The sequence below is a fragment of the Xenopus tropicalis genome, chromosome 1, assembly GCF_000004195.4.
Source record: "Xenopus tropicalis strain Nigerian chromosome 1, UCB_Xtro_10.0, whole genome shotgun sequence".
Lineage (NCBI taxonomy): Eukaryota > Metazoa > Chordata > Amphibia > Anura > Pipidae > Xenopus > Xenopus tropicalis.
The window spans coordinates 28,158,415-28,173,763 of record NC_030677.2 but is presented as its reverse complement, the minus strand read 5'-3'; the positions used below and the strand labels follow the sequence as shown (position 1 = coordinate 28,173,763).

The following is a 15,349-nucleotide window of genomic DNA, read 5'->3' as shown; positions in this document are numbered from 1 at the left end:
ATGATGATTGATGATAGATAGATAGATAGATAGACAGTCAGATAGATAGATGATAGATAGATAGATAGATAGATAGATAGATAGATAGATGATAGATAGATAGATAGATAGATAGATGATAGATCATAGAAAGATAGATGATGATTGATGATAGATAGATAGATGATAGATAGATAGATAGATTCATAGAAGATAAAATGTATTCTTAAACAGGGAACATTTCCCTTTAAGCTTTGCCAGAAAAATATGATTTTTTTATTGCCTGCAAAATCAAACAATAGTCAAGGAATAAAAAAAAAAAGAATGGTCTGTGAACTGTGCTTAATAATCCCGGCATTATGTGTGGGGTGCAGAGAAACACTCATTCACTCCGTGTTCCTTTAATTCTCATTCCCTTTATCTTACTTTATTGTGCATGGTGGTGGCTTTGTGTCGGGTTTTACTTGGTCGTTTAGTACTGGGTATAATTCATTCCAGCATTTAAAGACAATATATATTTTTTTTCTTTTTAAAAATATTGCCATTATTTTTTCCATTCAACAACTGTTTTATCTGGGATTGCTGGAGAAAAGCGCAGAGAGATTGTGCCACCTACTGGCGAATGGCAGTTAATGTTTTTTGGCCGCAGCAGTGAATACTTGTGGCATTGTTTCAATATATACTGTACATGCGTCTTTAGTGGGTATTTATAGAATTTTGATAATTGATATATAAAAATATACATCATATTACCCTTGATTTATTTTTTTTCATCTGCAGCATTATGGCTAAAATGTTGTAAAATGGTGCAAGAACCCTGAAAGAGGAAAGCATGGGCAGAAGCAGTACCAACCCACAGAAAGGCATAAAGCAGTGATGTAGTGATGGCCAGGACTGTAATAAAGACTAGTGGTTAAAAAAAAACCAGAACAATGGTTAGCAAAGCACTGCTACATTGCATCACTGGGGTCCTAGGTTCAATACCAGACAGCGCAGTGTCTATAAGGAGTTTGAATGCTCTTTCCCATGTCTGCATGGAGCTACTCCATTATCTTAACTGGTTTCTGATAAAAGTGAATGTGATAAGGAGAACTGTAGGCTCCAGTGGAGCAGAAAATGATGGGATTGATGCAGAAAATGATGGGATTGATGCAGAAAATGATGGGATTGGTGTGTAATAAGTACTGTGCAATATGTCAGCCCTGTATAAATAAAGGATAACATTAGTATTACAAAGAAGCAGACTGATCACAAACTACAACAAGAAATGGAACAGACAGGAAAAATTCACAGTATGCTGGATTGCTAAGCACTTTTGCAATTTCCATGAATTATGTTTGTTTGGTTTTTAATTTTAGTTTTTAACATGGGCAACCCCTGCTGGTCTATGCGGGTGTCTGGCCAAACAGAACAGCAGATAGCCGAGCAGAGAAGCACCAGGAAGGGCTTCCCGCATCAGTGCTTTAAGCTTCTGTTATTCTGTAGGTCTGCCTGCATGGGTATAACAGCAGGGGGTGCTCATGTTACACATTCATGAAATCAGTGTAAAAACTGCTTATATTAAAAAAAAGATAAGCAATCTGAGCAATTTTATATTAAATTGTGAAGAAAAACGTGTCCACTTTAAGATCTAATCACTGGTTCTAAAACGTACACAGAGCAGAGGTTCTAATAAGGCTCCTACAGGCTCCTCCTGCGTTCCCCTGCAGTAGCATTGTCCTGCATTACAGCTCAGGGGAGCGCAGGACAAAATGCATCCCATTGTTTCTTATGTGCCCGTACTGACATAAGTGCATGTAAGCGCCAAACACAGCAGCGTCGGACTGAGATGCCAGGGGCCCACTAGAAAACCTTGGACCATAGGCCATTTTCTAAACTTATTTCTCCTCTCTTCCCTCAACCTCCTTATATTCTGTCTCTTTTCTCTAACCGTCCGTCTCTTTTTCCCATACAGAATTAGGGAATGACCATGGCATTGGCCAAATCGATAGATACCTGGGCCCACTGGGAGTTTTCCTGATATCCTGGTGGGCCAGTCCAATACTGGAACGCAGCATTTTTTTGTTTCAATATTTGTGGTGGCCCTAACGATATGTAGGCTTATGGAAAATGTGACAGTTACAGGTCGACTTTTATTTTCACAAGGATATTAGAATAAAGCACCATAAATAAAGAAGCGCCGTTGATTTGTAAGACACATTTAACTACAAGCCTGAGAAGCTGCTATTTTTAGGCTTTTGTCAGTTTAATTAGCTTTGAGCCCAGCAGGAAGCACCAGGGTGGCAGGTTGGAGCGGCAGTTTATGAAGATTATTAGGTTTCAGGCCTCCCCTGATTAGGGCACAGGCCGCTGCTCAGGACTGACGCGGTCCCATCGCTTCATGGGCACTTGGCTTAGTGCCACAACAGTTCAACAGCGAATCGACGTACGTGCAGATAACAAGCAACTGATAGCAGATGACGGATAAGTGAACAACTGACAGTGTTTCTGTGATGGACACTGAGCCAGTATCACATAATCATTTCTTTCATTAAGCAAAAATGACATGCCAGGCAAGGAAAGCCATTTTCTTCCTTTGCTCATTTAATCTAAAGGCCTAGGTCACATAGAGACATTACTAGCTGCTATGTGTGGCTGCAAAACATTTCTCTGTTTTCTGTGTGGCAAATGATCTGTTTTGCCCATATAAAAAAGGCAGTGATTAAAGACAATATTTAAGTTATATTTTATAGGGGCCATCCCTTAACGAATCCATACCCATTTTGAACATTCCAGTTTACTTTTTATATTCATTAGCCATAGCCATGAACAGAACTTCCATGTACAGTATATCGGCCATTGGTGGATTCTGTTAATAATGGATGTTAATGGAGAATACATTAGCTACAACAAGTATACAAAGTCAGACCCCAGGTTCATCAGTCTCCTCCCTAGTCAGGGGGTTCACTAGTCTCCTATCTATTATTTGGTAGTCTACAATAGTAAGAAAAGGCAAGGTATGAAGAACTAGAGGGCAATTATTCAAACAAAAAGTGAACAAAAGTGAACCTATTTTGCTACTCAGCTGCACCTCCATAGGAGAAATGCATTGTCAGGTAGAGGTGCCATATACTGGCAGTGTGAATGCTTCCCAATCAACCTCCTTCTGCACCAATCAGCTCAACGCCTATAGTAGAAAGAAGTGACACTGGATTTCCTCTGAACAGAAGATTTCTATATTACACTCATTTCTATCTGGGATTGCATCTTTGGCCAGCAACTGGTGATCCTGTATGCATGTAATAACATATAAAGTGTCAGTTCCAAAAACATGGTTGTATTCTATGCTTTCCACACTGGGATCTCTCTCTGGACAGCATAGCACCCTCTACAATAATGAATTAAAATTGCTTTTGGGTTTTCTTTTTATATATTTTTATAGATTTCCATTTAAAAAGATGAACTCCCCCCCCCCCCGCCCCTATGTTTCACATTCCACAGCTCAGTCTCTGACTCTGTAAACTCTAATTGTATCTGTATCGGTTGATACAGTTAGGGGAGTATTAATTAACACTGAAGACAACTAACTAGCAACTAATTAGAAGCAGTTAGATTTGAACAGTCACATACAAGTTAGAAAACAAAAGCCAATATCTAATTGGTTGCTACAGGCATCATCACCAGTGATGCTTGTCTCCAATGTTAAGAAATACACACATAATATTGTACTGAGGGAGCTCTGGTGTGGATAGCCACGTTCACTAACAGACTCCCTAATGAGTCTCCCTGCTCCCTCATTAAGTGCATTAAGAGCGAGGTCCCAACATGGCCACCCACACATGGCACTCCCTCCCGGTGCAGACGTTATAGAATTACCAACTTTTCAATTGGTCTTCATTATTTACTTCTTATAGTTTTTTAATTATTTGCCTTCTTCTAACTCTTTGCAGCTTTCAAATGGGGGTCACTGACCCCTAAACCAAAAAATGATTGCTCTGTAAGGCTGCAATTTCATAGCTATTGTTACTTTTTTACAACTTATTTTTCCCTTCAGGTCCCCTCCTACTCATATATCAGTCTCTCATTCAAATCACTCCCTGATTGCTAAGGTAATTTGTACCCTAGCAACAAGATAACTGCTGAGATTCCAGATAGTTGTTGAAAATCTAAACTGGAGAGCTGCTGAACAAAAATAATTTAAAAACTACAAATATTAAGACCAACTGCAAACTGTCTCAGAATATTACTCTCTACATCATGCTAAAAGTTATCTCAAATATGCACAACCCCTTTGAGAGCATGCTCAGTAGGAGTTGAAGGTGCTATGCAACTGCCAGCTACTAATAGAAAAGAAATTGCATCTGTTTAGAAAGTCACTTAACTGATTAAATCTTGGAAAAATGGTAAAAAATACCATTGTTATGTTTGCAAATAACAGGGTTTGTGAAGGAATACTACCTTCTGGAACTATTTAGCTATGTCCTGTTCTACTTTCATGGGATGGGATCAGTCATGTACAGCTTTTAGCTGCCAGTCAGCCGCCATTTAATTTCTATCTTTTATCCTATTAGCTGCATTCACTTTAGCGCAACTCACAGCTCATCATAGAGAACTGGTTGAATAAAACAGGACCCCTCATATGCGGCTTCGTGCGATTGCTGCATTGTGACAAAAGCACCGCAAGGCTCCTCATTGGGTATCTAGCCGCTGGCAAAGATGCTGAAAAGAAATACTTTTCATCACAGCAGACGCCGAACCCATTAAGTCATTTCAGCCCTGTCGCTTGCCATGCCTCCCTATTAGGCGCTGTTTATAATCCATAATGTATAGAGACTGTATATTTATTTTTCATTAAGACGTTCTTTTGAAAGCAACTGTCAGCTCGGGGAGCGCGTACAAATGAAAGCTAAGCGGCGGCAGCGTGCAATCATTGGGGAAATTACTGTCACACTGACATGAAGCAGGTGGCAAGTCTTACATCTATCAGCTCTGTAAAAGTTGAATTGTTTCCTTTTACATCCCGAGCAATTTTGGATTTTTAAGCGTTTGGTTATTGAATGCTTTCTTTTAAGCCTGTTCTTTGAAGGCAGCAAGTGAAACGTTTAGAGTGAGCCGGACAAGTTGCAGCCCTCAGGCTATTGTTAAACTGCCATTCCCCTTGTCTCCGGCCAGCTTCCTCTGACACTGACGGCTAATAAAGCCAACAGTAACTTCCCCAGCTTCATATGAAACCACCAGCACATAAAAGAAATGTGTAAAAATGACTGTTACATAGAATGGCAGAAAAACCTGATCCAATTGCGAATTGTCCCCAGATTGTCTCACCAGGTCAGAGGGCTCATTTCCTAATGTGTCATTTTTCTCCAGAGTTGTAACCTACATTTGCACTCATATTCAACTTCAACCAAACCCCACCCTTGATGGATTTTCCAGCAGTCAGTATAGAATGGTAACTTCCACTGATACCTAGGCAAATACACAGAGGAGGCAAGTTCTCTGTAAATACCTAATGTAGTGTTCCCAGCACTAGAGTGCAGGGCAATATTAATGTCTGGAAATGTATTGAAAGACATATTTTTGTCAAATAATCATTTTACATCCAAAGGTTGATTTAGGCAGACAGGTCCAAGCTTAAAGGAACAGTTTAGTGTAAAAATGAGTTTAGTGTACCAATGGACAGACTGCGCGAAATAAAAAATACAGTATTTGTAATATAGTTAGTTAAGCAAAAATGTAATCTATAAAGGCTGGAGTGGGCAGATGTCTAACATAATAGCCAGAACACTACTTCCTGCTTTCAGCTCTCTAACCTCTAGTCAGTGACTTTAGGGGGGCCACATGGGACATAACTGTCAGTTAGTTTGTGAGCATGCAGGTCAGATTCAAATGCAAACTAACTCAACAGTAGTGATGAGCGAATGTGTCCCGTTTCGCCGAAAAATTTGCAAATCGCAAACGAAACGGCGGAAAATTTGCGAAACTGTGAAAATGTCATGCGTCAAAAAAAAACTGTCGCCCGTGGCTATTCTTTTGTCACCCCCCCCATTTGAAAACTGGAAGAATAAGACTGTAATGAATGAAAAAATGAAGACCAACTGAAAAGTTGGTGAAAAAGATATTCTATAGTACAGTAAAGCGTCACACAAAGGTAAACTCCCCCTTTAAATCATCTCAATTTATTTGGTCTACTGAGTTCTACAACTTTCTTACTGTGTCTAACAAAAAGTATATATAATAGTAACTAGAGATGAGCGAATTTTTTCACCAGGCATGGATTTGCAGCGATTTTCCGCATTTCGCCATTGGTGAATTGTTTCGCGAAACTTCTGTGAAAATTGAGCGTGGTTGCGTCAAAAAAAATCGTGCGACAAATGCATTTCACTATTTTTTTGCCATATTGCACATTTTCTTGGCGTTTCACGAATTTTATGGCGAAGCGAAACCGGACAGATTCGCTCATCACTAATAGTAACTGTGTTTCTCTTTCCCCGGTTTGCACTGTTTCACCCACAGCCATCACTTAGCATTTTAGGATTTCTTGCCTGTTAGTGCTGACTGATACTTCCCAGAATGGAACTCTGCAATAATAAACACGGCCCTGCGTAGCCAATAATTCTAGCTCACTTCCTTCCCTTGGCATGCCGGAAAGGACTATAAATAGTGCAGCATTCACAGATCCAGTACTGGATAATAAGGAAACCTTGCATAGAATGTGCAATTTCTTCCAGCATAATCTGCTCCAAATCTTAATCTTATTTACAACCCCCATAAGGAGATTATGCCTATGTTTAAAATCCTATTTAAGGGTCATCAATCTGCAGACCTCTAGGGCCTTTACAGGGCAGGATTTAAATATATCTGTTCTTGGCTAATGGTGAGACCTTTAGTGATTAAGTCATTTGATCTATAACTAAGGATGTATTAGTATAGTATGTTTCTTCAACCTAACATGTATCATACAACCATGGTGTGTAAAGGTGGCCTTAAACAGGCCAAGCAGGTAGGCTCTCTGCCCAATTAGCCCACAGGCCAAATGGATGGAGAAGGTACAAATGGCTACACATTGTATGAGCCACAACTCTTCTCTATCCCTATTGTTGTCCCAGAAACAAATAGCATTCAGCCCCCATAGAAAGGCAGTTAATATGTTTGCAATACAATATCACTTACAACAGTGTTTTTCAACCTTTTTTGGGCAAAGGCACACTTGTTTCATGAAAAATCACGAGGCACACCACCATTAGAAAATGTTAAAAAATTTAACTCTGTGCCCAGCAGCAGTGCCCCCCTAGTACACTGGTGCCCAGCAGCAGTGCCCCCCTAGTACATTGGTGCCAAGAGCAGTGCCCCCCTAGTACATTGGTGCCCAGCAGCAGTGCCCCCCTAGTACATTGGTGCCCAGCAGCAGTGCCCCCCTAGTACATTGGTGCCAAGAGCAGTGCCCCCCTAGTACACTGGTGCCCAGCAGCAGTGCCCCCCTAGTACATTGGTGCCAAGAGCAGTGCCCCCCTAGTACATTGGTGCCAAGAGCAGTGCCCCCCAGTACATTGGTGCCAAGAGCCAGCCCCCCTAGTACATTGGTGCCCAGCAGCAGTGCCCCCATAAGTCAGTGTGCCCCGTGGCCCCCCCTAATACATTGGTGCCCAGCAGCATTTTACTCTTCGGCAGCTTCAGCAGCATCTTCCCCTCACGCGCGCCGCCTCTGCACTTCTGCCTACACGCGACCGCACACAGGCCCTTTTATAACGTTGCGCCCCGTGCGTACTGACGTCACCCGTACACACGGGGCGCAACCAATGACAGGGCCCGGATTTTTTTTTTAAAGTAAAAATTGCGGCCCTGCCTACGGCACACCAGGTAACATCTCGCAGCACACTAGTGTGCCGCGGAACAGCGGTTGAAAAACGCTGACTTACAATATCATCATAATATCATTTAACCAACATAGCCTGCTAATAAAGGTATAAGATAAAGGTGTGATTTTACCCCACACACTCCCTACAGTGACTGTCAGCGACTCCCAGCATGATTGTGTTGGTTGCAGCCATGTTAGAATGAAGATCTCACAAATAAATACATTTATAGTAACTTGATGAAATAATTACATTTTAAATTGAAATTTGCAATTTTATAATAGCAACCATTGCTAAGGGACCAGTTTCCAGAGGTATATCCTGCCACATAAATGAGCAGAGGGGTGCAACATGCCACAGCATGCATTTTAATTGAAAAGAAGGTGTCATGATAATCTGTTTGAATGGAGGGACCTTATGGGATGTGATGAGCTTTTTGTTTACTACACTGTAGATAAATAAAATAATAGTAAATAATGATTTATGAGTGTTTGAATAATCGGCGTGCCTATTTATATATTTCTGTTTCAGTTGTGTGTAATATTAGAGCCAATGCAGGAATTAATGTCAAGACATAAAACCTATAACCTAAGCCCACGCGACTGCCTAAAGACTTGCTTATTTCAGAAATGGCAGAGGATGGTCGCACCACCAGGTATGTTATTTGTGATACTTTACATGCTTTCCCCTTATATATGGTCATGCCATAATAAAAGGCTGTTGACTCATATAGTAGAAATACTAAGCAGGTTTTATTATATTTATCATGTGATCACTGGACTCTAACATCAATTACTTTATAGGTGACAGCCATTTGGATTTCTATAACAGATTATGTTAAGAATCTAGAGAATTTTCCATAGGATCACACACATAATTTCCAGCACTTCTTTGCATTGTCCTCCTTGTTGATCCACTATGCTTTTATACGTAAGCAAGTTTCCCCATGATAACAGTTTAAAGGAGAAGGAAAGTCATTTTGGTATTTTCCTGCCAATAGATTGGCCTCATTAGTGGCACCTAGAACACTATATTTATTCTGCATACCTGAGTAAACAGCGCTAGAAGCTTCCTCCATTTGTTTAAAATAGCAGCTGCCATTTTATCTTGGTCTCCCAGCTTCCCTGCTGCAGCTGTAGCTGTTGGTAGCTTAGATCACACATTCTGATGGGAGGGGGAGTGAATTCTCATGTATTGTTATGAGAGGGGGGAGCAGGAGAAGAGAGATAGGAGAGAGCTGCACAGAATCTGGTCCTTGGAATGAAGGATTTTTCTGAGAGATGAAGTCAGATACCAAAGAACATGTTAACACAAAAGAAGACACGGGTGACTAATCTCCCCAAAATGCTGGTGGCAGGCTATCAGGGCATAAGCCACCTGCGGTAGGGAGGATTTAACCATGGGCGACTAACCTCCTTGTGTGCCATCAACCTTAAGAGTTTCAAACTTTAACATATAGTGCAATATAGGGCATATATTGCATACCCACATACAAAGGGGAGGGTTTATTATTGTACCCAATCAGCTAAAGACCTGCATGTATAGTTACATCTTTGGTCTGGTACCAATTATTATTCCTAAAAATGGTTATATATAATTAACCCCAAGAGAAAATTAAAATTATTTCTTCCATAAGCATTTCCAAATTACAACTGAATGCCAATGTCAGATCCTGTAAACTGATGCCTATTTGAATTTGTGGTTTAGTGAGGCCCTGTACTGCGTGATGATATGGTGCTTTAGAAAGCAAAGTCTAGAGTTTGTACCTGAATCACCCTCTATTGGCTCCCCACTCCCAATACATATTACATAAAGCTGGCCTAGTAATGCATCAGTTTAATCAGTCAAATCTGCAAATCTGGTCAGTGGTCCCTGTTAACCAACCTAATTGCTCAACAAGGGATAGTGATGCTCCAAATCCATTATTTTTGGATTCAGCCTTTGTAAAGGTTTGGTTGAATACCGAACTAATCCAAATCCTAATTTACATTTGGAAGGGTTAAAGAGTGCAATTTTCAACTTCCGTGTTTATGTGACAAAAAGCCACGTGATTTTAAGGATTCAGATTTGGTACTGCAGCAGCGTGGATTAGATTGAATCCGAATCCTGCTGAAAAAGGCCAAATCTTGGCCGAATCCTGGATTCGGTGCTTCCCTATTAATGACAGATATGACAATTGGGCAAGGGTGGTAGCGTATAATGAAGGCCAGAAATGGTGGGATTTGGGGAGAATGTATATTTGCTCTCATAGACACACCTGAAAGAACAACTTTATGGGAAATTAGAGTGAGGTTTGGAGTATAATGTCCTAGACACGCTGAATGGATGATCCAATGTTTTCCTATATCTGCCCTCTTGTTATGAGTTAAGGGGGCCCCTAATCAAAGGCTGCACCTCCAAGTGGGGCTTGAACTGAAAAGACCAACAACCACTGCCCTAAAACCTGCCCATTTACAGTTTTTTCTAAAAGATGGTTTGCCCTTGGTTTACTGTCACATTAAGCTTTTTTACCTTTCTTTTTTTGTAAACTAATATTTTGTTACATCTTTTAATTAAAACAGCAGAGCCCACCAGACAGACCACCACCAAAAGGAGGAAAAGGAAAAATTCCACAAGCAACACATCAAATAACAGCACCGGAAACAATACAATCAGTACATACAACAAGAAAAAACTACCTGCTGGCAGCCACAACCTGTCTAACCAAGCCCCTGTAAGTATCAGGTGTTGGTATCACTGCCCCTTTAATTCTCTCAGTTCAGCTCAGGTTAGTCAGAGCTTTAACTTTTCAACCTCCTTTTGCTGCCTAGTCACTGTTTAAAGAGGAGTAGATAGGAAAAACAAATTAGCAGACCGCTGCTTCCTATCTCAAAGCATAGCAAAAGCTGCAGCTTGAGAATGGGATGGGTTTGTTTATACACAACTCATTTTATACATTAAAATTACATATTTCTTTTACAGAGTTAAGGGGAAAACAACATTTTCAATTAGTGTTTTATAATAGCAAATAATATTTTTATGCATATGTTTGATGTTAGTAACGACACTGGTGCAATTTAGCACCTAGTAATGGATAGCAAACTAGCTTATTTGGGGTTCTGTTAAAAACAATGGGGAAATTTGTACCTGGGCAAGATACCCATGGCAACCAATCAGAAATTTGCATTTTTGTTTTTCTACTTGCAGCTGGATCACTGTTTGGTTGCTATGTGTTGCACTCCCAGGTGCAAATTTACTCAGTGTTTATTAAATGAGGCCCTTTATGTTTTATGGTGTTTACACTGAATATGTTCTGTAGGGTGATTTATATAATATACATTTTTAAAATAAAATAAATATAAAAGTTTTTTTATGAGTTTATTCTTATAATCTAAATTGCAGCTTAATGAAAGATACCACAACATGCATCATAACTGGTCTTAAATAGCCTTTTTGTGTCTGCATAGTAACTGTTATCCAGATGTGTAAATATGTGATCTTTGTTATGTGTATAATCTTTACCAATTCCTACTTTATTTACAGTTCACTACAAAAAAATGCATAGGAGATAAGACACGAGTACGAAGGAATTATCGTGGAATACGGAACGGTTTGGTAAGTGATGGGTCCGAGCCAAGGGCCTGTTATACCAAACCAGTCAGTATTCCATTATAATTTCCTACAGCCGTTTGCTGTTGCTATATCTATAAAGCTGGCTTAGCTGCATAGGCATTATTATGGAATACGGACCGGTTTTGTATGTTTGAAATTGTGTTTCTTGTGTTTTGTATTTTTGTTACCATACGGTTATGTTGATGAAATATAGAAGGGCAACTACCCCACTTATAAAATATAAAATAATTTGTGTACGCAGTAGAACTCCGTTTTGCCTAACTGTGACTTAAAGCGATACTGACAGAGTTTTAAATTTTTTTTTAACTTGCCATGTTATTTACTTACCTGATATGTCTATGAAGATTTTCATTCATCCAGGTCATGGTATATCTAGTATAAATAAATTTAAAGCAACTGGACTTGTTTGGTAATCATTGAAGACGTTTCACTACTCATCCGAGCAGCTTCACAAACTGGGTGTCATTAGAACTCTACACCACGGGGCGGAAAGTGTGACAACCAAAGAATGCAAACATCTCAGAGGAGCACTGAAAGCTTGTGGCTACCCAGACTGGGCCTTTGTCAAAACAAGAGCAACTAAGCCCAACAGGAACACCAAAAGGAATAACCATCCTGAGGCAGAGAGAAGGCGCAATATAGTCATCCCATATGTAGCAGGAGTGTCGGAGAAACTCAGGAGAATTTTCAACAAACACCACATCCCTGTGTTTTTCAAACCTAGCAACACACTGAGACAAAAACTTGTACACCCAAAGGATCCAACACCAAAGGAAAAACAAAGCAATGTTGTATACGCAGTCCAGTGTAGCGAGGAGTGCACAGACCTTTACATTGGTGAGACAAAGCAACTGCTCTCCAAGCGAACACTACAGGCCAGGACTCTGCTGTATTTCTACACCTAAAAGACAAGGGACACTCCTTTGAAAATAGCAACGTCCAAATTTTGGACAAAGAAGACCGCTGGTTTGAAAGAGGTGTAAAAGAGGCCATTCATGTCAAAGTGGAGAAGCCATCCCTAAACAGAGACGGGGGACTTCGACACCATCTGTCTGCTACATACAATGCTGTTCTAACATCTGTACCCCGGCAGTTTCAGAACTCTTCACACATCCATTCATGCAACTCTAACAAGTAACACCTGTTTGAAGAGTTGCATGATACTTTGGTAATCCTTTCTAAGTAACTCCACAGCATTCACACCTCTGTGAGTTTCAGATGTCACCTCTCTGAAGAGTTACAAAGTGCCATTGTGATTGGATTAGTGGAAGAGTATATATGCTGAGGACTTCCCATACCAGTCAGTTGAACTGAAGAAGCTGCTCGGATGAGTAGTGAAACGTCTTCAATGATTACCAAACAAGTCCAGTTGCTTTAAATTTATACTAGATATACTTACCTGATAGCTACTGAAACGCTATTAAAAAAAATTCCATGGTCCAGCTGGTCCTCTGTCCGCACCTTCTGAATCTAAGTCCCACGACGCTGCCATCTCCTTTCTTCTCTTCCTGGCTCCTGGATCACCGCCCCTGCAATAAAAAAACGCTTACCTTTACACCAATCGGCGACGGGTCCTGCGCTGCCCTTTCTTGCTTCAGTGCGCGTTGACGTCATACCGCACACGTCGGTGCTCAGGGACAGAGACAGTCGGGTTTGTCTCACAGTCGTGTCCAGGATCTTAAGAAGCGTCTATTTAGAAAACGATCATCATGAGTAATAGGTACTTTTGGAGGTAGAATCATATAATCAAAAGTATTATTTTGCTGTCAGTATCACTTTAAACATGATGCCAATTTCTGTTTAGTTGATGAATATTCCATTGGCAGAATCTACGGAGGTTCAAATGTTGCATTTGTAATATGGCTATTTTCTCTTATAACTTCTGACTTTTTTCCCAATTTGGAATTTTTGCGCTAAAAGTTGCAGAAAAAAAGTTGCAACTTTTTTGAAATTGAAATGGCTAAAATCCAAACCTGACAATTTGCCAGCTAAAACGTGCCAAGATCATGTAGTAGTCAATGGCACATGATGTCCCTTCCCCGGAGGATCCTTCGCCACTTTTCTGCTACTTTTTCTTGCACAGACTTTTCCAGTTCAAACTTTTTAGTAAATGTCAGACATTCGTGGAAATGAATTTAATTGAATTTGTAAAAGAAAAAAGATCAGAAATGCTAGGGTTTTAGTAAATCTGCCCCTTAAGTTTATTCTGAAAAGCTATTCTACCCCAACCCCATGAAATCTTTGAGCTAATCCACTAGAGGGGTGATTTATCAACATTCAAGTTTGATTTTTTTCACAATTTGCACCATTGCAGTAATCAGATATGTAACTGGTTGCCATGGTACCCCACATGGGACATAACTGTTCAGTTAGTTTGCATTTGAATCTGACCTGCCTGCTCACAAACTAACTGAACAATTGTGTCCCATGCTGAAAGCAGGAAGTAGTGTTCTGGCTATTATGTTAGACATCTGCCCACTCCAGCCTTTATAGATTTGCCTAACTAACTATATTAAAAACATTGCTTATTTAGCGCAGTCTGTCTGTTTTACCCAGTTTCATTTTTACACCTGTTCCTTTAAACTCCCTTTTTGTGAATACCAAGTGATTTATTAAAACAGCCTTTTAAAAAAGCACAAACCAAAAAACAAATGGAGTGTCCAAAAAAACCTGAAAAACCTCTAATACCACGAAGCAAAAGAAAATCTTCCAAGTGAAAACAGGATAGCTGTCCATTGGCTTCTACATGACCTTTTACAATTTTCACTGTTTTGACGCCTCATAAATGGCAGAAAAAATAAGTTTTTATTAAAATGGAGTCTATGGGAGATGGCCCTTCCGTAATTCGATGCATTCTGGATAATGGGTTTCCAGATAACGGATCCCCTGGGATGACCACGAGGATCATCTACCAAATCGAGGATGAAGTAACAACATGACTTTCAAAACCAGACATACAGTACGCAGCTCTTTCCTACAAACGTAATGGTGTTCCAGTAATAGCAGCACAAGTATAATTAGCAGTGTACATTAGGTGCCAGATGGTAGAGAAAGCCTCTCTCAATACACGCCAATACAGGCTAGCCCATAACATACACGACAAGTTCAGTGCGCTAACAGATGGCAAACTGAGGACATCTTGGCAGTCAGATATGTTTTTGTTTGCTAATTGCTTAATTAGCTCTGAAAATTGACAAATCAGCATGAATGCTGTTCTCATGAAAAAAAAGTTAAGTATATTAATTACGGTAATTACAGAGCAGTGTACAAGAGTCTAATAGTATCTAATGAGGGACAAGTAATTAGCAAGCTTAGAACAATCAGAGATAATGTTAACAGCTCATATCTAAGGTGCCTTGTACCTTTTTTCCTGAAATGCCATGATTACACTGATTATACTGTATGCGGAGATATAGCAGAGGTATTGTACTTTATTTGCAAGGGTGTAAAGGTGGCCATACACGGGCCCATTGTAGCTGCCAATATCTGTCCCTTGGACCGATTCGGCATCTTATTGGCACGTGTAGGGGCAGAAACGACAGCCATACCCGACCGATATCTGGCCTGAAACTGGCCAGATATTGATCGGGCAGGTTAAAAGATTCAGTCTGACCGGAGACAGCATCGGCTTGTTGATGCCCCGAACCGACTGTGCCTATACCTGCCATTAAAATTCGATCATTTGGCCCAGGGCCAAACGTCCGAATTAGCCTACATTTTCCCGATATCACACATCCGTAGGTGGGGATATTGGGAGAAGATCCACTCGCTTGGCGACCTCGCCAAGTGAGCGGATCTTAACGTGTATGGGCACCTTTACAATAGGGGTAGCAGACACAGTCACTAAAGAGCAGGGCACTTGCATATATTTTTTGAGTCCTATTCCACAAGATTTGGGGGGCCCTAAACAGATCATATGGAAATTA

The 15,349-nt window shown here is 40.3% G+C and overlaps 1 protein-coding gene across 4 annotated transcripts in view; it reads left to right on the top strand.

Annotated features, from left to right (window-relative positions):
* The window catches only part of ldb2 (LIM domain binding 2), a 176,346-nt gene that overhangs the window by 155,264 nt on the left and 5,733 nt on the right, over positions 1 to 15,349 (top strand). For 2 of the 4 annotated variants that reach the window (XM_002938636.5, XM_012955709.2), the window contains exons 6-8: positions 8,343 to 8,466; positions 10,373 to 10,524; positions 11,334 to 11,405. In XM_002938636.5, coding sequence (XP_002938682.1) covers positions 8,343 to 8,466; positions 10,373 to 10,524; positions 11,334 to 11,405 — 348 coding nt within the window. The remainder of the gene's footprint in view (positions 1 to 8,342; positions 8,467 to 10,372; positions 10,525 to 11,333; positions 11,406 to 15,349) is intronic. The other 2 variants (XM_004911234.4, XM_002938637.5) reach the window with 1 other exon arrangement.